The following is a 21,782-nucleotide window of genomic DNA, read 5'->3' as shown; positions in this document are numbered from 1 at the left end:
TTTGAAGATGAAAGAGGGCCAAGAGCCAAGGGACAGAGAAGTCAAAGAAATTCTACCCTGGAGCCTCCGGAAAGGAACAGCCTTGCTGACACCTTAACTTCAGCCCAGTGAGACCCATGTCAGATTTCTCATCTACAAAAATGTAAGATAATAAATTTGTGTTGTTTTAAACCACTAAGTTTGTTATAGCAGCAGTAGGAAACTAATACTGTCACATGGTAATGGACCAAGAAGTCAGGTATCAACTCCCAGTTCAAGGAACTTTACCCTAAAAGAGACACTTAAAATTCACATCCCTAAAGGGAACAGAAAACTCTGAGACACTTGAAATTCTGGAAACTGATAACCTTAGTTGGAAATAAAATACAGCTTTAACAAGCAAGATTTACTGTATGTCAGGCCTTGAAAATAAAGCTGCCCTGTGTGGACTTTCTTCTTGATCGTGCCTCTGTAACTCCAGGGGGAGCCATTCATGAAGACTAGGGCTGTCCTAAAGAACTTTCTGCGGTGATGGACATGTTCTGCCTGTGCTAGCCAGCGTAATGGCCACTACTCCCACGTGGCTACTGAGCATTTGGAATGCGATTAATGTGACTGCATTTTTTTTAGTTTTATTTCCTTTTCATTAAATAGCCACATGGGGCTGGCGGCTGCTGTGTTGGACAGTACAGATGCAGGTTACTCTTGAGTAACACCTCCTAGAGTTGTGCCACACAGGGGCGCTGGTGAGAGGTGCTTTCTAAGCTAAATATTGAAACCTAACTCAAATTACATTAAACTAAAAGAAGGTTATGAGGATACAGAGTGACTCACAGACTGCCGTAACAGGCATGCACCTGAGCCCAGGAATGATTGGGGCCTGGCATTCAAATGTTATCCCGACTTTTGCTCTGGGCTCTGCTTCCTGCCTATGTGCTTTATTTCCTTTGCACACAGACCGTCTCTTCCCCAGCCCACATTGTAAAGAGAGGGCTACAGTCAGTAGTCTCTTAAACTGAGATGTTTTAGCTGGACTGAACAAGAATCGTTCTGATACACAACTCCTAAGAAGAACTTGGTCAAGTGATGGTTCCTTTAGCAATAATGTAAAAGAATTTCCATAAAAAAGAAGATAACAGACAAATTCATATGTCAAATGTTGTCAAGTTTTTTATTAGATCAAAATCGGACCTTTTTTTCAGATTCAGTGTCTGTGAGATAGTCATTAAATTAGTTTCTTAAGTTGCCGTAGGAAAAAAAACCAAGCTATAGGAGCTCAGTTTTAAGTATAAGAAGTTGTTATGGGTTAAATTTTGGTCCCCAAAAAGATATGTTGAAGTCCTAGCCCCCTTTATCTCAGAATGTAACCTTATTTGGAAATAGGGTATTTGCAGATATAATTAGTTAAAATGAGTATACTGGACTAGAGTGGGCCCTTAGCCCAATGTGACTTGTATGTTTCTAAGGAGAAGAGACACAGACACACAGGGAGAAGACAGGAATGATGGAGGCAGGGACTGGAGTGATGCATGTGGAAAGCAAGGATTACCGGTAAACGTCAGTAGCTGGAAGGGTTCTTGCCTGCATGTTTCACACCTTGGCTTCAGACTTCTAACCTCCAGAACTGTGAGAGAATAAAGTTTGTTGTTTTAAGCCATCCAAGTCTGTAGTAATTTGTTATGGTAGCCTTAGGAAAATATGGAAGGGGTAGGGAATGTCATGTTTATTTTACTAGAGAAGAGAAAGTGAATAGATGGGAAGAGTACTGAGGAACCTCCAAGAATAGTTTAAGAATTTACCATCTTGATTGCCCTTTCTCCTTCATTTTATCGAAATATTTTAGGCCATCAAAAGCGTGCATACCAAATGTAAAACAGATAGCTAGTGGGAAGCAGCCACGTAGCACAGGGAGATCAGCTCAGTGCTGTGTGACCACCTAGAGCGGTGGGATAGGGAGGGTGGGAGGGAGACGCAAGAGGGAGGGGATATGGGGATATATGTATATGTATAGCTGATTCACTTGGTTATACAGCAGAAACTAACCATTGTAAAGCAATTATACTCCAATAAAGATGTTTAAAAAAAGCATGCTTATCAGCACTTTTTCAAATTGCTTTCCAATTTGTCTTCCTAGATACTCTTCTAAATTGTTTCACTTTATATCCGTATTGATCTGTTGAAAGTACAGGTTATAGCTTAGGGATTTAATATTAAAAAAAAAAAACAAAGCTGTTTCTAGCTTTCTGTGGAGCCTAGGAAATCACTCAGTCTTTGAGAATTGCCTTTAATTATATGGAACTTAAGCCTTGAGTAAGTATGACTAATAGTGCCAGTGGTTAGGGAGCTTCGTGAGCTCCCTCTCTTACAACATGTTTTCAAAACTAATATTGTCTTTGTCAACAATCACAGTTAGGTGGAGATCATCTTAGATAAACCAAGTTAACTCTAACCCTAAGTTCTTGTTTTCCTAACAAGACCAAGAGAAATGTCAAGGATGTGCTCAAGGGCAGCATTATAAACAGTGTGACTAACAGCTGGGAAACTACTGTCTCAGCCTTAACACAGTCTTGTATAGCGAAGACCTACTGTTAAAATTCTCTCAGGGTTCTGGAGAGACAGCTTGCTACAGAGTGAATTTGACACCCCACAGGCATGTCCTTTCTTGGGAAGTGTTTCATCAAAATGTGGGAAGAGTTCGACATCAAAATGGAAAGCCACATATCCTACAGGAGCAGTAGAGTAGGTGGCAAATTCCCTTTGATCCAAGAGCCATGAGCTTTTAGCTAAGATGAAAAGGGATGTGGAGAAGTAGCACTACTTATCTCACAGTTCTTGCCTTTGCCAGCTGGGATGGCCACATCCAACCTAGAGGACATGATAAACTCCCCGCTGGACCTTACCATAAGATGAGATGGTGGACTGTAATGGATCCTATCATGTGCGCACTGACAGGCATCAGAACATTGTAAGTGGGCCTGGAGCTTCGGCTCAGGCTGGAAGTCAGAGTCTAGCGCTGCCTTCTCCAACTAGCTGAGCGTGTTTTCTACCTAATGTGCTTTACAGCTGACAGCAACACAATAAAGGAGTTATCCACATTTCACTCATGTGGATACTCATTAAAATGCATTTACTGCCTTTGACTATTTCCTCTCCCTGGCAACGAAGTCAAAATTCAGCCCTAAGTAGACCAAAGAAGGAATGAGCTGTAGTGGTAAACAGATTTGTTTTCTCTTTTAATTTTAAATTGAGCTGCACTAAATTGGAAACGGTTAGGAGCTCTCCCCACAGATTTGATTTGATTTGTCAGTTTGTACTAGCTGCTAGCAGTTCATCCTAGGACGTATACTTGATGCTGGGCAAAGGTAGCAAGTGTACTAATCTGCATTTTGTTACTTTCAGGACTACCTGACTTCTTGGTGGAGGGTCTGGGTCTAGCCCCTTCTTTGGGGCTTGCAAGTCTAAATCTGACCTCTCATTAACACAGATTACCTATTTGCTCTTAAGGTTTAATCACTAGGAATAGCTAGTGACTGAGCATCAGAAAACTAGTTCTGGGGCTTCCCTGGTGGCGCAGTGGTTGAGAGTCCGCCTGCCGATGCAGGGGACATGGGTTCGTGCCCTGGTCCGGGAAGATCCCACATGCTGCAGAGCGGCTGGGCCCGTGAGCCATGGCCGCTGAGCCTGCGCGTCTGGAGCCTGTGCTCCGCAACGGGAGAGGCCACAACAGTGAGAGGCCCCCGTACCAGAAAAAAAAAAAAAACTAGTTCTGATCATTGGCTTGTACTCCTTAAATGAGACTATATTAAATATTATTAGAATTGGGTTCAGAACGAGAACCTCTGAGGAGTGTTTAGTTATTCACCTAGCAAATGAGCAAGTAGTTTGCCTGTAACATGCCAAGAGAACTTGGAACCAGAAGGACTATGTTCATGTCCTTTAAAAAAAAAAAAATCATAACCATCGGTCCTTGAAAATTCCTCCCCACCACCTGGTCGTTTGCTAAACCGAGTAATTGCCACCTTCCTCAGAGCGATGAAATAAAGATTAAAGGAGAAAATTATGTGAAAGTGCTTTATAAACTGTTAAGTGCCAAACATACTTAAGGGGTTATAGTAGTAGGAAATGGTGCCTTCCAAAGATTAATCACGTAGAAAATGTTATAAGCATACATTATTGGTTTCCATATTCAAACCATGACAGATTCTTGTCGCCACAATGAGGCAAGTGATTGAAATCTGGAGGGAGAAACTAATAATTCAGTGTTTTTAGTTGATTTGGAGATACTAGCTTCACATCCCATAGAGGAATATGCAGCATTTTTGGAGTTTATATTTAAAAGTTATTGTAATCGTGAATTGCCTAGAAATTCAGCCATTAAGCGGGAATTTTCTTAGGATTCTGAACATCACCCAGAGCACTAATGGGAGGCTGAGGCTACCTCCCTCCTCCATCTCCAGGGAACTTCCAGCTGCCCTTTCCACTCCTAGGAAAGCTAGCGGAGTGCGTGAGAGAAAGGGGGTTCAGCTTGCACACGGCATGATAAATCCTGTCTGTGTCTTATTCCGGATGCGAGTCCCGAGACATTTCATCCTGCTCTGAGGAGTCCCACTGACTGGAACAGTACAGGGCAGGCAGATGACGGCGACTTCTCGGTTCTCCATCCCTTTTCCGAGATGCCACCATCAGCTTCTCCGGCCCAGGCGAAGGCGACAGAGCCTGCAGATTGGGTTGAGGGAGGACGGTGCGCACGACCAACCCCTGCGCACAAACCCCACGGGGCCGCGGGGGCGGGGCGGGCAAGGGTCAGCGCCCCTCCCCGGGGCGGGGCTCGCCAGGGCTCCCCGCGCCCCGCAGCACCGCGGGGCTATAGCGGCAGCGGCGTGCAGGGAGCCGGGCGCGATGTACCTCCGCAGGGCGGTCTCCAAGACCCTGGCGCTGCCTCTGCGGGCGCCCCCAGGCCCCGCGCCGCTCCGGAAGGACGGTGAGTCGCAGGCGCTGGCCCGGGGGGCCTCTCCCGGCGTCCAAGCCTGAGGAGGACAGGTGCCTCGCGCACAGATCGCGCGGGCGCGCCGGTTCCCGCCTGCCCTTCGTGGGCCAAAGCCAACCCCGGCAGCAGAAGCCTGAGATTGGGGATAGGGATGGGGATGGTGGGGGAAGAAGGGGGAGGGTGGCCGGGAAATCACCTCGACATTCTTGGAGACTTTGGAAGTAGGGTGCCTTTCCAGCGCGGCTTCTGGATCCGGACTGGATTTCCTGGGTTCGAATCTTGATCTTGGGCAAGTGATTTCACTTCAGTTTCCTCATCTGCAAAATGGGGACACTAATGAGTTTTAATGAGTTAATATGTAGTTAACAGCGCTTAGAAAAGTGACTGGCGAAAGTCGGCAAAGCTTACCCCTTGTCTTAATACAGGGCCCAAAGCGCTCTCCAACTTCACGAGGAAGCAGAGGAATGGGTGGGAAGATGGACCCTGGTCCGCGGGCTCGGCAGGGTGCGCGGAAGGCAGTGCCGGCCGCGTAGAAGTTGGGTAAATGCTCTTGAGTAAATAGACTCAAGACCTGTCCAGGACTCGGCAGCCACGAGCCCGGGCCGTGGCATCCCCGGTGAGGAAGGGGCTTCGAAACGCTTTCCTTAGGGGCTGCAGAGAGATCTGGAGCCCTCCAGCTGTTGGGCTGCGTCCCCCCTGTATCCATCACCTGTAGATTTTCTAAAGCACGGGGAAAGGGAGCGAATTTCCTGAAGGGGAAGTGGCAGTGCGAGCTGGAAGCTTATTAAATAAAAATTGATACGCACGAACGCGCCTAGCCTAGGGCCTGGGCCATCGTAGGTGCTGAAGTGTGAGCAGGAGAGCATTTTCCCTGCCAGCCGCCGGCGGCCCTGCGCCCAGGTTTGCGCAAGCGAGCAGTTCTGCCCCAGCCGGCTCTTTCCTAGTCGTCGTGCATCTTCTCTTTTCCGTCCCTGACTGGGGCGCTGGCTCTTAGACAACCTCGTGGAAAGTTCTTAGTTCTCCCTTCACTTTGCCCCACTTGCTAAGGCTTGCGTTGGAGTCGGGGAGAAAGAGAACGACTCCTGCGGAAAATTCCATGGCCAATTTGTTTCCACTTTGATTAGGCCTGCGGTGGTGATGGTGATGGCGGGAGGGAAGGAGGGTATGTGTAACTAGCTTTATTTTTCTCTTAAAATGCTACTGAGAAGAAGTTGCCTCCAGTAACAGAAATAAAGAGTCTTCGTTTTCCTTGATCTCTATGCCGAGTAAGACAGAGCAGACTTTTCGCTGGTGAAATAGGGGGAAGCCATTCCTTTGAAAGTTCAGAAGATAACGGGGCTGTTGTGATTGGGGGTGGGGAGATGGAAAAGGCCCTGACGGTGGCCTTTCGAGCTCTCTGAACGCAACCCTCACCGTCCTCACGGACACGCATACACATCCTTTTTTGGTAGCTGCACATATTTCAAATAATTTCCTCCCCAACTTGGGGTAAAAGAAAAGAAGTTTGAAAATTCTGAACAGGTAGTTAGCAATACTGGTTGTAGCAGTACTGGTCTTTCCCTCATTTTCATCTAATTACTTTTTTGTAGTGTTGATTCATTTATGTATTTTCTGAACTGTAATTGACTGGAAATTTGGCTTCGGTCATGGACATTAACCTTGTATTGGTACTTCCAATTTGGATGAAAAATGAAATTGTTTCAGTTTATTGAAGGATAAAATTTTAACCGTGCCTCATCAAATTTTGTTCTCTGGTTTTTGCTTTTAAAAATGTAAAATTTTAATGAATAAATAAATTAGGTTTACAGTAGATCACCGAAAAAACTCAGAAAGACAAACTAGAAGTCGCCTGTAATTCTACCACTTAGTGAATACCACTATTTATCTACATTTTAGTGTACGTGGTGTTCCAGACCTTTTTTCCGCCTTCCTGCATTTTTTTTTCTTATGTACATTGCTTCCACAATGTACGTAATCTGGGATAGTCCTGTAAAGATTATTTTGCTCTAACTTTTCACTTAATATATTGTAAATATTTTCTCGTGTAGACAGTCTTCTGCAAAAATTAAAATATTTGTTTCACATTTATGAATATGCTAAAATTTGTCTAATCTTTACCAAATATTTATTTCGAATTTCATTGCTCGTTTAAATAACTCTGCCATAATTGTATTTGTCTTTACTTAAACCTCTGTAATTTTCTCTATTTCTTCCTATTTAAAAAAACTTTTTTTTTGTTTTTTTTTTTGTGGTAGGCAGGCCTCTTACTGTTGTGGCCTCTCCCGTTGCGGAGCACAGGCTCCGGACGCGCAGGCTCCGGACGCGCAGGCTCCGGACGCGCAGGCTCAGCGGCCATGGCTCACGGGCCCAGCCGCTCCATGGCATGTGGGATCTTCCCAGACCGGGGCACGAACCCGTGTCCCATGCATCAGCAGGCGGACTCTCAATCACTGCGCCACCAGGGAAGCCCTAAAAAAACATTTTGATATTTATTACTGGTTGCCAACCATGAAAGCTATATATTCCCTATTTAATCACAGCTGTAGTTTTAAACCAACAAAAGCTCCACTAGAAGTCAAAGACATAACCTCTTACCATAGCCTCTCAGGGCACATTTGTAGGGAAAAATTGTTTTTTTCTAAGAGATGATCATTTATATCCAAACTAAGAACATATATACAAAATCTTCCCAATTTTGCTACTACGGAGATTCGTAGTTTGTGCAAATGTCTTGAGATTTGCTTTCTGTAAATCATAACTTCTTCCAGGTCCCTACACCCTTATTCTCTGTGTCAGGCCACATCAAAATACATTGAGTTTTCCTAGTCACACTGTCTCATGCTTTTGCACACGCTCTGCCTTCTGCCTCCAATGCAATTTTCCCTCCCCTTGTTTATCTGACAAACTCCTACTTTCCTTCAAAGCTCAGGTCACGTCTTTTCAATCGTGGCAGTTACCTTGAGCCAGCTAGCTGAGTCCTTTCACTGCGTTTTCATGCTATTGTTGCTTCTGCTTTCGTCTGTTACAGCATCTGTCACACTGCATTGCAGTTATTTGTCTACAATTATTCGCCTGTACATCTTTTCCCTCTTTTTTTGAGGCTAGGGGCCTTGTGTGTTGTGTTTACAGTTATACTCTTTTTTAAAAAGATTATTTTGTTTTATTTATTTATTTTTATTTTTTGGCTGCACCTCCGGCATGTGGGATCCTAGTTCCCCAGCCAGGGACCAAACCTGCACCCCCTGCATTGGAAGCGCGGAGTCTTAACCACTGGACCGCAAGGGAAGTCCCTACAGTTATAATCTTTTTTTTAAATATAAATTTATTTATTTATTTATTATTTATGTTTGGTTGTGTTGGGTCTTCATTGCTGCGCGCAGGCTTTCTCTAGTTGCGGCGAGCAGGGGCTACTCTACGTTGCGGTGCACGGGCTTCTCGTTGCAGTGGCTTCTCTTGTTGCGGACACAGGCTCTAGGTGCGTGGGCTTCAGTAGTTGTGGCATGCAGGTTCAGTAGTTGTGGCTCACGGGCTCTAGAGCGCAGGCTCAGTAGTTGCAGTGCACCGGCTTAGTTGCTCCTAGGCATGTGGGATCTTCCCAGAGCAGAGATCAAACCTGTGTCCCCTGCATTGGCAGGTGGACTCTTAACCACCGAGCCACCAGGGAAGTCCCTCTTTATCTTTAAAATAGAGAATTTGAGCTATATGAACTTTAAGCTTCTTCTAGCTTTGAGTCTATCATAAAAATTTCAATTCCATAGCATATGGTATATACAAATTCTAGCACTATAGAGTTAATATATTTAAATAGAATAATACAGTACCTTAATCTATTTCTACTAGTTTGTACAAAATTGCCCTTCTATTTTAGATATGACCTTATGGCAACATTTGTCTTAAAAGAGCTTATATCTGGTGGGAATGTAAATTGATAGCCACTATGGAGAACAGTATGGAGGTTCCTTAAAACACTAAAAATAGAACTACCATACGACCCAGCAATCCCACTACTGGGCATATACCCTGAGAAAACCATAATTCAAAAAGAGTCATGTACCACAATGTTCACTGCAGCTCTACTTACAATAGCCAGGACATGGAAGCAACCTAAGTGTCCATCGACAGATGAATGGATAAAGAAGATGTGGCACATATATACAATGGAATATTACTCAGCCATAAAAAGAAACAAAATTGAGTTATTTGTAGTGAGGTGGATGGACCTGGAGACTGTCATACAGAGTGAAGTAAGTCAGAAAGAGAAAAACAAATACCGTATGCTAACACATATATATGGAATCTAAAAAAAAAAAAGGTTCTGAAGAACCTAGGGGCAGGACAGGAATAAAGATGCAGATGTAGAGAATGGACTTGAGGACACGGGGAAGGGGAAGGGGAAGCTGGGACGAAGTGAGAGAGTGGCACGGACATATATACACTACCAAATGTAAAATAGATAGCTAGTGGGAAGCAGCCGCATAGCACAGGGAGATCAGCTCAGTGCTTTGTGACCACCTAGAGGGCTGGGAAAGGGAGGGTGGGAGGGAGACACAGAGGGAGGAGATATGGGGATATATGTATATGTATAGCTGAATCACTTTGTTATAAAGCAAAAACTAACACACGATTGTAAAGCAATTATACTCCAATAAAGATGTTAAAATATAAATAAAAAAATTTTTTAAAAAGCTTCTATCTGGGGCTTCCCTGGTGGCGCAGTGGTTGAGGGTCCGCCTGCCGATGCGGGGGACACGAGTTCGTGCCCCGGTCCGCGAGGATCCCACATGCCGCGGAGCGGCTGGGCCCGTGAGCCGTGGCCGCTGAGCCTGCGCGTCTGGAGCCTGTGCTCCACAACGAGAGCACTGTGCTCCGCAACAGTGAGAGGTCCGCGTACCGCAAAAAAAAAAAAAAAAAAAAAAAAAAAAAAAAAAAAAAAAGCTTCTATCTGCCCGTCTTTAAAGGTTTTATATTAGAAGAATTAGAGTTTCTTTCTATGTCTACATTTGTAATATAGATGTATAGAAATGTGTTGGATTTCAACATAAATGTTTTATTTAACATGTAAACTTTAAGCACAAATGTATTTAATTAATTTTTTGTAAAAATATCTTTTCCATTGAATCCTGTGGTGTAGAATATACAATAAATGGATTTCTTTTGCTCACATGCATCTCGTTTGACTGTTAAAATTGTTTAACGCTTTGTCATTTCTCCTCACCCACGTCTGCATTCCTTCGAAGTAAAGCATGATGCGAAGCATCAGGATGACAGGTTTCATAAGTAATTATCAAATTAGATTAAGAAAATGTCAAGTGGAATTATTACCCTACCTTGTAATACTGTATTCCTTTAAGCTAAAATCAGTTGATGTTAATAGATTCTAGGTTCACTGAGGGGTAAAAAATTTTTTTGGATGTAATCATTTAAAATAGTTTTGCCCGTGGTGGAGCTAACTGTGTTTAAACTTGTTTTCCTAGCATCTCTTCGCTGGATGTCATCTAACAAATTCCCTGGATCATCTGGATCAAATATGATCTATTATCTGGTTGTAGGTGTCACAGTCAGTGCTGGTGGATATTATGTAAGTGTTTTAATAACCTTGGTGCTCAGGAATTCATATATTTTACAACCTGTGATAAAACTCAAAGCAATGTCAAGATCAAGACATGGGATTAATTAAATATATAAGATTATGAAAAAAATTTTTAAGTATAAAATACTTACTACCACTAACTATGGATGACTTTCATTAAAAGCAATGATATTATAAATACTAACAGTACTAATGGCTGACATTCGAGTGTTTACCACGTGACAGACTCATGGCTCATTTAATTATTACAACAATTCTTTAAAGTAGGTACTATTATTAACATTTGACAAGAACTGTTTTGAGAGAGAAATGTTTTAGAAATTAACAGACTTTATGGGACTTCCCTGGTGGTCCAGTAGTTAAGACTCCACGCTTCTACTGCAGGGGGTGCGAGTTCCATCCCTGGTCAGGGAACAGAGATTCCCCATGCTGCACAACACGGCCAAAAATAAATTAATAGACTTTATTTTTTGGAGCAGTTTTAGGTTTACAGAAAAATAAGCAGAAAGTACAGAGAATTCCCATATACTTCCTCTTACCCCTCTGCCCCCCTTTCCCAAATCAACAACCTTGCTTTAGTGAGATACATTTGTTACAACTGATGGGTCAACACTGATACATTATTATTGACTAAAGGCTGTAGTTTACATGAGGGTTCACTCCGTGTTGTACATTATATGGGTTTTAACAAATATATACTGACATGTATCCACCATTACAGTAGCACACAGAATAGTTTCATTGCCCTAAAAATCCCCTGTGCTCCAACCATTCATTCTTCCCTCTCTCCCCCTAGTCTTTTAACTGTCTCCATAGTTTTTTATTAGCTTTACATCTTTACTTTTATTTATTATTTTAATTTTATTTTTTTTCTGGTATGCGGGCCTCCCACTGTTGTGGCCTCTCCCGTTGCGGAGCACAGGCTCCGGACACGCAGGCTCAGCGGCATGTGGGATCTTCCCAGACCGGGGCACGAACCCGTGTCCCCTGTATCGGCAGGCGGACTCCCAACCACTGTGTCACCAGGGAAGCCCTTTACTTTTATTTTTTAAAAGTAGTATTTATCTATATATTTTTTTAAAATTCAAAATAGACATATATAAAATCAAAAGAATGTTTTCCTCCCTGGTCTTCCTTATCCACTCCCCACAAGTAATCACCGTAAAACAAAGCTTTTAATAGTATGATTTTGAGCTAAAAAAAAAAAAGAGACATTTGTGAGTTAATAAGATAATTCTAGGAATTCCCTGGAGGTCCAGGGGTTGGGACTCAGCACTTTCCCTGCTGTGGGCCCAGTGCAATCCCTGGTTGGGGAACTAAGATCCCATAAGCTGCACTGTGTGGCCAAAAATAAATAAATAAATAATCCTATTGATTTGAATCATTCCTCCTTTTGCCATAAACTTTCTAAACTGAAACCTAATCTTTATTATGAATAAAATGAGAATAAGTATATATTCTTCAGGAACCATAAGACTACACAATCACTACATTTTGGTTTGACCTTATAGAAATATGCATAAAGAGATTTTTAGTCCTAACTAGGAGCAGTTTAAAGGACTATGTAGGTAATGAAAGCAAAATACATATCCCACTCTTCAGAAACGTGAAAGCCTCAAGAAGCCAGGAAAGTTCAAACATGTCACTTATATTATTGTCTTCCACTAATCTACCCGCTTTCACTCATACCCAGATTCCTTTGCTTTACCATCTTTCTACTGCTTAATATTGAATTCACTGCCTAGGGCTGCTATAGTTGGATATAGGCCACTGGAAAACAGATTAAACTAGGCCATGTGATTATGTGGGAAGCTGGAAGACTGAATTTCATCTGGACATTGCTACACCCCTAATCATGTTTACCAGTGCCAGACGTGAACCTCTGCAGTCCGCTAAATCCTCCTTTGCAAAAGCAATCTTAACTGGCTGGTTAGAAACTGGCTATGCCTGAGAGCTCTTTCTGGCCTTGTTCTCTCACAGTGGGAGTGGAAATTGGACAAGGTGATCATCTCTAAGTCCCTTTCCACCTCTAAGATTATGTAGTTTTTCTGTTGTTGTTGTTTTGCGGTACACGGGCCTCTCACTGTTGTGGCCTCTCCCGTTGCGGAGCACAGGCTCCAGACGCGCAGGCTCAGTGGCCATGGCTCACGGACCCAGCCGTTCCGCGGCATGTGGGATCTTCCTGGACCGGGGCACGAACCCGTGTCCCCTGCATCGGCAGGCGAACTCTCAACCACTGCGCCACCAGGGAAGCCCAGATTATGTAGTTTTTATCTGGAATGTTGGAAGCCTTCATTCCCAAGAATCTTAGGATTACAGAACCTGAGGCACTCAAAAACCCATATTCTAGCCCTCCCCTTCCCTTCCTTGTCCTGCACTAAAATAAATTCTATATTAGGTTTATCTGAATTGAATCCACAGATGCCCCCTAGGCAAGAGCACTTTTTCATTTCCAAGTAAAATCTACTACCAGAGCCTCTGAAAATCTGAGAAAGGCCCAGGTCACTTCCATTTTTTGAGGGTCTGGGTATCTTGGGAGAGCAAAATGCCAGACTGGTTTCTAAAAGCTGTGGTAGATTTTAGATGCTTACATTTAATAAATACAAAATATCATTTGGAAATAACTTCAAAGTCTAATTTTGAGACTCTCTCTTCTAATAGACCTTTCTTCTACTCTGTGCTTGATAATGTTCGATTTGAACAAGCTAGATCCTCTGGGTTACACATGAGTGTGAATTATTCTTATATCTCTTTGATTCTGCTTTAGCAGCTAAATTGTGTTTTAGCCCCTTGAACAATAAGACTAATGTCCTAGGGATGTTGCTGCTGGGATGGCCATTTCAGGGACATGAACTTGGGCACAGGTTCAGCTTTACTGTACTGAGAACTGAGGGTGCTGACTCGGTGTACAAGTCAGGAGCTCCCACCCCACTAGGAAAATATTCCCTGCTTTTATACGAAAATGTTGACTGTCATTCCTGCTGATCCTGTTTGCTCTGTGTGTTTCAAAGCCAGATGATTCAAGTCAGAATTCACCAAACCCTGAGAGTTTGTTCAAGGGCCACTTTTGCAACATTTCCACCCCCCCGAGCTTATGGAGTTTTCCATTTTCACAGTCTAATTTTAACACCCTATAAAATGGTTTGTAATTTGCATAGGATAACTTTTAATGAGGTCAATGGTTTATAATGATTAAAGATTTAGAAAATACTACATATAAATATGCAAATTTTAAAAATCTGTCATCCTACTTGCCACTAAGAGAGAAATATCTACCAACATTTTTTTAGGCTGAGATAATATGAACAATATTATCTAGTGGGATTTTCTTTTTTGTTTTTGCGGTACGCGGGCCTCTCACTGTTGTGGCCTCTTGCGTTGCGGAGCACAGGCTCCAGACGCGCAGGCTCAGCGGCCATGGCTCACGGGCCCAGCCGCTCCGCGGCATGTGGGATCTTCCCGGACCGGGGCACGAACCCGTGTCCCCTGCATCGGCAGGCCGACTCTCAACCACTGCGCCACCAGGGAAGCCCGAGATTTTCATTTTTAAAATATCATTGTCTAATATGAATACGCCAGAGATTACTCCTTGATTTTGAAATGAAAGGAGGCCTGCACATTGTATCTAAGATTAAGATAGCTTTATTACCAATTTTGTTTCTCAAGTAACCTGTGGGTCAGTCATATTACTGCTTTTAATGACTAAACCTAGCTGACTTAAGGAATCTTCATTGGGGTCTACAAATGGGTCATTTTGGAAGACTTTTGGAAAACTTTTCATTGCGGGAAAATTGAGTCTCACCTGCAGTTATAAGAACTAATACAGAGAGAGCTCATTTCCCCCAGTGACAACATCTTTGCTAACTATAAAACAATATCACAGCCAGGAAACTGACATGGATATGATCCATAGACCTTATTCAGATTCCACCAGCTTTACATGCACTTGTGCGTGTGTGTGTGTGTGTGTGTGTGTGTGTGTGTACGCTCAAGTGCATGTATTTAGTCCTAAGCAATTTCACCACATGTGTAGATTCGTGTATTCACCACCACAGTCAAGAGACAAGACTGTCCCATCACCACAAGGGTCCCATGTATTGTTCTTTTGTAATTGTACTCACTTCCCGCCTGCTCTCCCCCTCCCTTCCTCCTGACAACTACCTATCTGTTCTCTATTTCTGTATTTCTTGTCATTTCAAGAACATTACCAAAAAAAATTAATAATAATAATAGTAATGTTACATAAATGGAATCCTAAGGTGTGCAACCTTTTGAGATTGGCTTTTTTCACTCAGCATAATTTACCTGGAGATTCATCCAAATTGTTTCCTGTATCTATAGTTCATCCCTTTTATGGCTGAGTAGTGTCCTATGTCCTGGACGTACCACAGTCTGTGTAACGATTCACCGGTTGTAGGACGTCTGGACTGGGTCCAGTTTTTGGATTACAAATAAAGCTACATGAACATTTGTGTACAGGTTTTTGTGTGCATATAAATTTCCATTACTCTGAGATAAATGTCACAGGATATTTGCAAATGCCTGTCAGAATATTTTGATTCTAGCATAATTTTTTTTTCTTCTTGGTCTTTATCTATCCACCTTGTGTGTTTTCAGTTATCTTTGACCCCGTTAGAACATTTGTTTCTTTCCTTTTTTAAAGCATTCTACTTATTGACAAAGATTTCCAGAGGGGAAATAAAAGAGTAGATGGTGTGTATTGGTTTCTCCTGTTTGAACTGTAGATAGCTTTAAACTTGGCATGATGAATCTTAGAGCTCAAGAAATAAACTTAAGCACACATTTACTTTCAGACCTACAAGAGAATCACATCAGAGAAAGCCAAACACAGCGATCGTATAACGAATTTGAAAGAAAAAACCAACGCAGAGTTACATCCACTTCCAGGTAAAGTGAATTTACTCTTTTCTTTTTCCTTGAGGCACTGATTTTCATTATCTTAGTCTAGCAATGGACAGTATTTGTTTTTGGCTTCTTTACTAACTTAATCCAAAATGACTCTGGGTAGAAGTTCATTCAGGAAGGGAAAGTCCAACCAAAGCCTAAAGAATATTGTTAGAGGTTTTGGATGAGAGCATTTGGTAAATGAAAACATTGTACATTTAATCTGCTGACCAGCAGCTTTGACTTCTTTGTGTGGTAATATTACTTTTCCCCTACTCAGGTTTCCATTCATGCAGGCATAATTTTAGCATCTGTCTCTCTCAGCAGCCTGACCTTTCATTTCTCTCCTTAATTTTTTTTAAGTCATGAAATTTTGTTTCAGTTTTGGCTAAGACCACCTGTGTGCAGTGACATTAGTAGATTCAGTCATGTCCACTGAGTCCCTCAGTTGATCTGACTGATAAAATGGCAACTTGTAAGAACAGAAGTTTGACATTTTCACCCTAACGTATATTTGTTGCCTAAACTGCTTGCTTTAAACCATACTTTTTTCCATCTCAACTATAAGGCCATTATTATCAAATACCATGATCACTATCTAGGGACAAAGAAAACAGCTGCTCGTGGACCAGTTTTAACCTTTTAGTCATGAGAACAATAAGAAACAGAATATCATTAGTAAATGTTATTGAATATAATCATGAGACGGCTGATTGTAATAATGATAAAATACAGCATTTCCATAGCACTTCCTTGGTTTTAAACCCCTCTTCATACATATTATTGTAGTCAATCCTCCCAATAGTTCCGTGAGGTAGATATTATTAATATCCCCATTTTACAGATGACAAAACTGAGGTTGAGGGAGGACTAGTGGCTTTTCCGAGTCATCAGCTAGTAAGTTAGCTACTTTTCCATGCTATTTCACATGACACATTGCCTGTTTATTTTCATGGTGTGTATTTAAAATAAATAATCACATGAAATTATTATTTTCTTAAGTTCAACAGATTCAAAAGGGTTTTCAGAAGAGCAGACCTTTCATTTTACCTCCCCAGAGGCAACCAATAACACCAGTTTCTTTGTGTCCTCCAGGAGAGGGTCTCTACAAACATAACTCTAGGTCTATATTACCCTCCTTTTGTCCTAACACAAATAGTCCCATACTGTATACATTGCTCGTTTCCTTGCTTTTTTTTCACTGAACAGACCACCTTGAAGACCATGTCATATCAGTACTTATTGATCTGTCTCATTTTTTAAAATGACTGCACAGTGTCTCACCGTCTTCCCATGCTCTTTACATTAATACTTTGCTTCATGGACTAAATTTTAAAGGTGAAAAAGAGAACCTTGTGGGTGCCGAGGAAGCCAGTTCAGAAGCCCCCGAAGTACCTTCAGTGGAAGCTCCGGTGGTGGACGCTGCAGAGCTTCCCAGTGCTACAGTTGCCGTCATCAAAGAGGCTTCCCCCTGTCCAGACGATGCGGAGGCTGCTGCCGAGGAGACCGCTGCCGCTGGTGCTGAAACTGGGTCAGAGGTGACAGATGCGGGGACGGGAGAAACCGCAGAGGTCAGCCCTGAAACCACGTCAGAGGTTACCAGCGCAGTTCGGGATGAAGCTGTTGCCATCGATAGTGATAAAGGTACAACCGAGAACGAAAGCTGTGGTGAATATGCTGAACTGGAAGAAAATTCTCCAGTTGAGTCAGAATCCTCTGCTGGGGCTGATTTACAGGAAGAAGAAGCCAGTGTTTGTTCTGAGGCCGCCTCAGCCCAAGGCTCATCTCATGCTGATTGACACGTGGGCAAAAAATGCCACAGAGGGTCTGATAGGTGTTTTTGTAGTTTCAGTAACCTTAGATTTTAAAAAGGCTTCTTTTCTAGAAAATGTTAGTGTACCTTGAGGATTTGGGGTATCTACTGATAGATTTCAGGATCGAGAGAATGGAGATTTTGCGTGCTGAATAGTTTTCTACTCTCTGGGATCGGAATATGACATGTAAAGAGCTTAAAGAGTTTCACCTGTGGATTTAAATTTTATATCATAGGAATTGAGCTATCTATACAACCTGCATTCACTTTAATTTTGCTATAATTTTACCTTTCTTTAATGTATGTAAATCTAGATTCTTGAGTTTTGATTTGAACTCATTTAAATAAATTTGGAAAATCTTTAGTGCTTCTATTATTATTCACTAATATTTATATGCATAAATAGTATATACTAATATATACACATATAACATCACATGAACATTGCAATGTTATCAAAGAAAACATAATCTAGGGAGAACTCTGCATGGGGCAATATATGTATCCGCTCTCCCATCTATATTGCACGGCAGGCTGTGCCACTGGTCATTCATTCATTCCCATAGTCAACAAATGTTAACTGAGCACCTGTAATTTACCAGGCACTGTTTTAAGTGTTGAGATTAAAAAAAAAAAAAGATAAAAATTCTTACCCTTCCCAGCTCGTGTTCTAGGGTATATATAAATACTCTAAACAAATATAAATAATACACAAGATAAATAAGACAACTATATAGTATGTTAGATACTGATAAGTATTTGAAAAGAAAAATAGTGAGAGTAAAGGGATTATAAGTGTTGGTTAGGGCAGCCAGAGAAGACCTTACTAAGAAGCTGTCTTGTGAGTATAAATGTGAAGGATGTATAAGGGACCTAGTCATGAGGACATAGCAGGGCGGGGCTGCTGGGAGAGCAGCGGAAAATCATCCCAGATGAGGGGACTGAGAAGGGTAAAGGATCTGAAGCACGAATATGCTAGAGAATTTGAGGGATTGCAAGGTGGCCAGTGTGTGGCTAAAGTGGAATGAAAAAGAGGGAGAGCGGTGGAGACGATTTCAGAGAGAAAGAATCGTTATGCAAGGGTGGGCTAGAGCACGCAGGGTCTAGTAAGATTTCGGCTACTCAGGTAAGTTGGGAAGTGTTAGTGGATGCTACAGATGCTCTGACTAGATCCCTTTAACTGGGCCAGTACATTTAATCCTAGCTGCTCTGAGTGTCACACACACACCCCGCCCCCAACCTCACCCCAGGCAGCTCACAGTTGATGACTGACTACCGTGGTGATACAAAAGGTGGAGCCTTCGCTGAGGGACAACGCAGAGCTTCCCAGTCGAGGCTGGTTTCCAGCTGAGATTACATCCTTGCTTAGCTTTCTCCCCCTGTTCTGTCCCGCTTGCCTCCTTCCTATTCCCCTGGGAGCACTCCTTTAGTAAATCACCTGCCTCCAAATTCCTGTTTCAAGCTCTGTTTCTAGGAACTCCACCTAAGATAATTGTACTGGATGTGGTCCCAGGAAGCAGACCCTAAGAATAGGGTTCTGGAATTGCATCACTCTCCAGCTGGATGGCCATGAGGACCCCATCCCTGGTGGTAGGTGGAGGGCTGCTATTCCGTGGCCTTCTGTAGCAGTGTGGTTGCTAAGATTTTCACCCCTGGTAAACTAGGGTAGGATATAGGTGCAAGATGATAAACTGGCTGGTTTAATCCCTCTGGAATTTGAGAGCTAGCAAGAAATAATAACTGCAAGGACTTAATCATTGCAATTAAGGGATGCTGTTTCACTAAACATTCTGTAAGATAGAGCAGAAACACTACCCGGTACCACTCTACGACCTCAACACACACACAAAAATGCATTCTTCTCCACTGTTTTAGTTAGGATGCTCTCTGCTGCAAATAACAGAAACCAACTCAAAAGAGATTAAACAACAGAGAGAGTTATTATCTAACCAGCTCTCCAGAGGTCAGGCAGCTGCCAGGTTGGTCTATTCTGTGGCTCAGTTGTTAAGGACCAGGTTATTTCTATTCTGTTCTACTGGGTTGGCCCAAAAGTTCGTTCGGTTGTAAGTAAAAGACACATTTGTCATTGTCACCGAGAACTTTATTGAACAACATGGTCATTAACCGAACGAACTTTTTGGCCAACCCAATACTATCAGGAATGTTTTGGCTTTATCCTTGGTGGACTTTCCTCATGATCACAGGATGAATCACCATAATTCTAGCTAAGCCACGTGATTAATGTCCACTCAGAGTCATTCAAAAACACAAACTTCCTCATCTTAAAAAAACAAATATATATATACATACATATTTCCTTTTAATGTTATATTGTGGAAAATTTCAAACAAAAGTAGAGAGAACAGTGTCAGGAATCTTCGTGTGCCCTCCCCCAGATTTACCAATTATCAACTCTTGGCAAATCTTGTATCTGAAGTCCCACCCGCTTAAATCTTCTACTACTACTAATACCTGTACGTAAAATAATAATAATAGCAATAATAATTCTTTAGTATTGCTAATTATCTAGTCAGGAATCAAATTTCCTTAACTGCCTCATAAAGGGTTTTCTCCTCCCTTCAGTTTGCTTTTGGCTCAGAATCGAAGTCCACGAATTGCAACTGGTCAACATGTCCTTAAGTCTATTTTTCTATAGGTTTCCCTTCATCTCCCTTTTGTTTCTCTTTGCAATTTATTTTTTTTAATAAACTGGGTCATTTGCTCTGTAGCTTTGTTTCAGTCTGGGTTTTGCTTATTGCCACCACATGTATTTTTGGGGTTTGTTTTAACCTGTTCCTCTCCCTTGTACTGCCTATAAGTTGGCATTTAGCTCTGGAGGTTCGATCAGATTTAGGCCTATTGTTTGGACAGGAATACTTCATAGGTGGTCTTCACACTTCCACGGGGACCCACAGTGACTCATTGTTTTTCTCTTTGTGATGTTGGAAGTCATCGATCCATTATTTCTCTAGGAGTTATAAAATGGTGCTATTGTAAGTTTATCATGATTTATTAGCGGGACTACTTCTATAAAGGGGAACTTCTTTCACCAACTGTTTGATTACATTGAGGTAAAGCTCATAGAGGAAAGATAGAGTAAATACTCGGGTCTCTCTTTTTATTTCCAGGTTTCAAAATGATGAGATGGCTCCCTAGCATATGCTCCATAAGTGACCGAGACATTATTTTTTAGTATCGTTATGAACTCAGCGATTTAAACATAAATTATATGCTTTAATCAATTGCAGTTATTACCCTTATTAATGCTCAATGTTCCCATCATTGACAAATGGGAGAGTCTTCAAGTGTGCTTTCTGAGTCTTTCTGCCTCAAACCTAGTAGTCTTGGATAGCTTCCTTGCTTTCTGGTATGATAAGATGTAAATATCCTACCCCAAACCTGGAATCAGCTATTTCTTTTAGGAGTCGTGCTGCTTTTTAATGTGACTGTAGTATTTAAGGATTTAAGGATTTAAACTATAATCTGGGTGATTCAGGGATGTTGATTGCTACTGGGTTGGTCACTGTATCTAAGCCTTTAAGTAGACAGAGTCATGCCATTTTGCATTTCCAAAACAGCAATATATGTGGGTACCTGTTTCCTGTGAGAGTATATTGTCAAACGTGATAGATAAAAAAATATCTCAGTGTACTCTTAATTTACATTTCCTTTATTAAGAGGGAGGTTGGACAGTTTTTCATTTGTTTAAGGGCCATGTACATTTCTTTTTATGCAAACTATCTGTTCATATCTCTAGTATATTTTCTATAGTGTTGTCAATCCTCTCCTTTTTAAATTTTTTTAGAAACTCTTTATATAATAGAGATAGTAAACTTTTTTTTTTTAATTTATTTTTGGCTGCGTTGGGTCTTCGTTGTTGCACACGGGCTTTCTCTAGTTGCGGCGAGCGGGGGCTACTCTTCGTTGCGGTGCGCGGGTTTCTCATTGCGGTGGCTTCTCTTGTTGCGGAGCACAGGCTCTAGGCGCATGCGCTTCGGTAGTTGTGGCATGCATTCTTAGTAGTTGTGGCTTGCAGGCTCTAGAGCACAGGCTCAGTAGCTGTGATGCACGGGCTTAGCTGCTCCGCGGCACGTGGGATCTTCCCCGACCACGGCTGGAACCCATGTCCCCTGCACTGGCAGGCGGATTCTTAACCACTGCGCCACAAAGGAAGTCCCGAGATAGTAAACTTTTGTCTGTAAGTTATAAATATTTTTTCAAGTTTGTCATTCATCTTCTTAATTTACTTATAATGTTTTTGTCGTATAAGAGATTTTTAGTTTTTAATGTAATCAAATTGATCAATCTTTTTCTGTATTGTTGCTGAATTTTGAGCTATTATTAGTGTAGCAGATTGGGAAAAAAATAGCCACACATTCTTCCCCTGTATGCACACTACTGTGAAGCGTGACTTTGTATCTCTTCCCATCAAGAGATGAGGACTATTTTTCCCCTCCTTGAATTTAGGCTTGCCTTGTACTTTGCTTGGTAGAATGCTGAGAAAGCGA

General features: G+C 42.0%; 1 protein-coding gene across 4 annotated transcripts; it reads left to right on the top strand.

Annotated features, from left to right (window-relative positions):
- The first annotated feature begins 6 nt into the window (after positions 1–6).
- On the top strand, positions 7–17,619 carry MGARP (mitochondria localized glutamic acid rich protein). Of its 4 annotated transcripts, XM_060148747.1 has the most exons (5): positions 9–142; positions 2,825–2,944; positions 10,441–10,544; positions 15,371–15,464; positions 16,800–17,619. In XM_060148747.1, exons 3-5 carry the CDS (start codon positions 10,455–10,457, stop codon positions 17,258–17,260), a joined length of 645 nt encoding a protein of 214 aa, XP_060004730.1. In that variant the 5' UTR covers positions 9–142; positions 2,825–2,944; positions 10,441–10,454; the 3' UTR covers positions 17,261–17,619. The 4 variants fall into 4 exon arrangements, with proteins under 4 accessions (XP_060004728.1, XP_060004730.1, XP_060004727.1 ...); XM_060148745.1 differs by lacking the exon at positions 2,825–2,944 and having other exon boundaries at positions 7–142; XM_060148744.1 differs by lacking the exons at positions 9–142; positions 2,825–2,944 and adding an exon at positions 4,650–4,960.
- Positions 17,620–21,782: the final 4,163 nt, after the last annotated feature.

Source organism: Lagenorhynchus albirostris, chromosome 4, assembly GCF_949774975.1.
Source record: "Lagenorhynchus albirostris chromosome 4, mLagAlb1.1, whole genome shotgun sequence".
Lineage (NCBI taxonomy): Eukaryota > Metazoa > Chordata > Mammalia > Artiodactyla > Delphinidae > Lagenorhynchus > Lagenorhynchus albirostris.
Note: the sequence above shows the minus strand (reverse complement) of the source record. Positions and strands in the feature narration are given on the sequence as shown.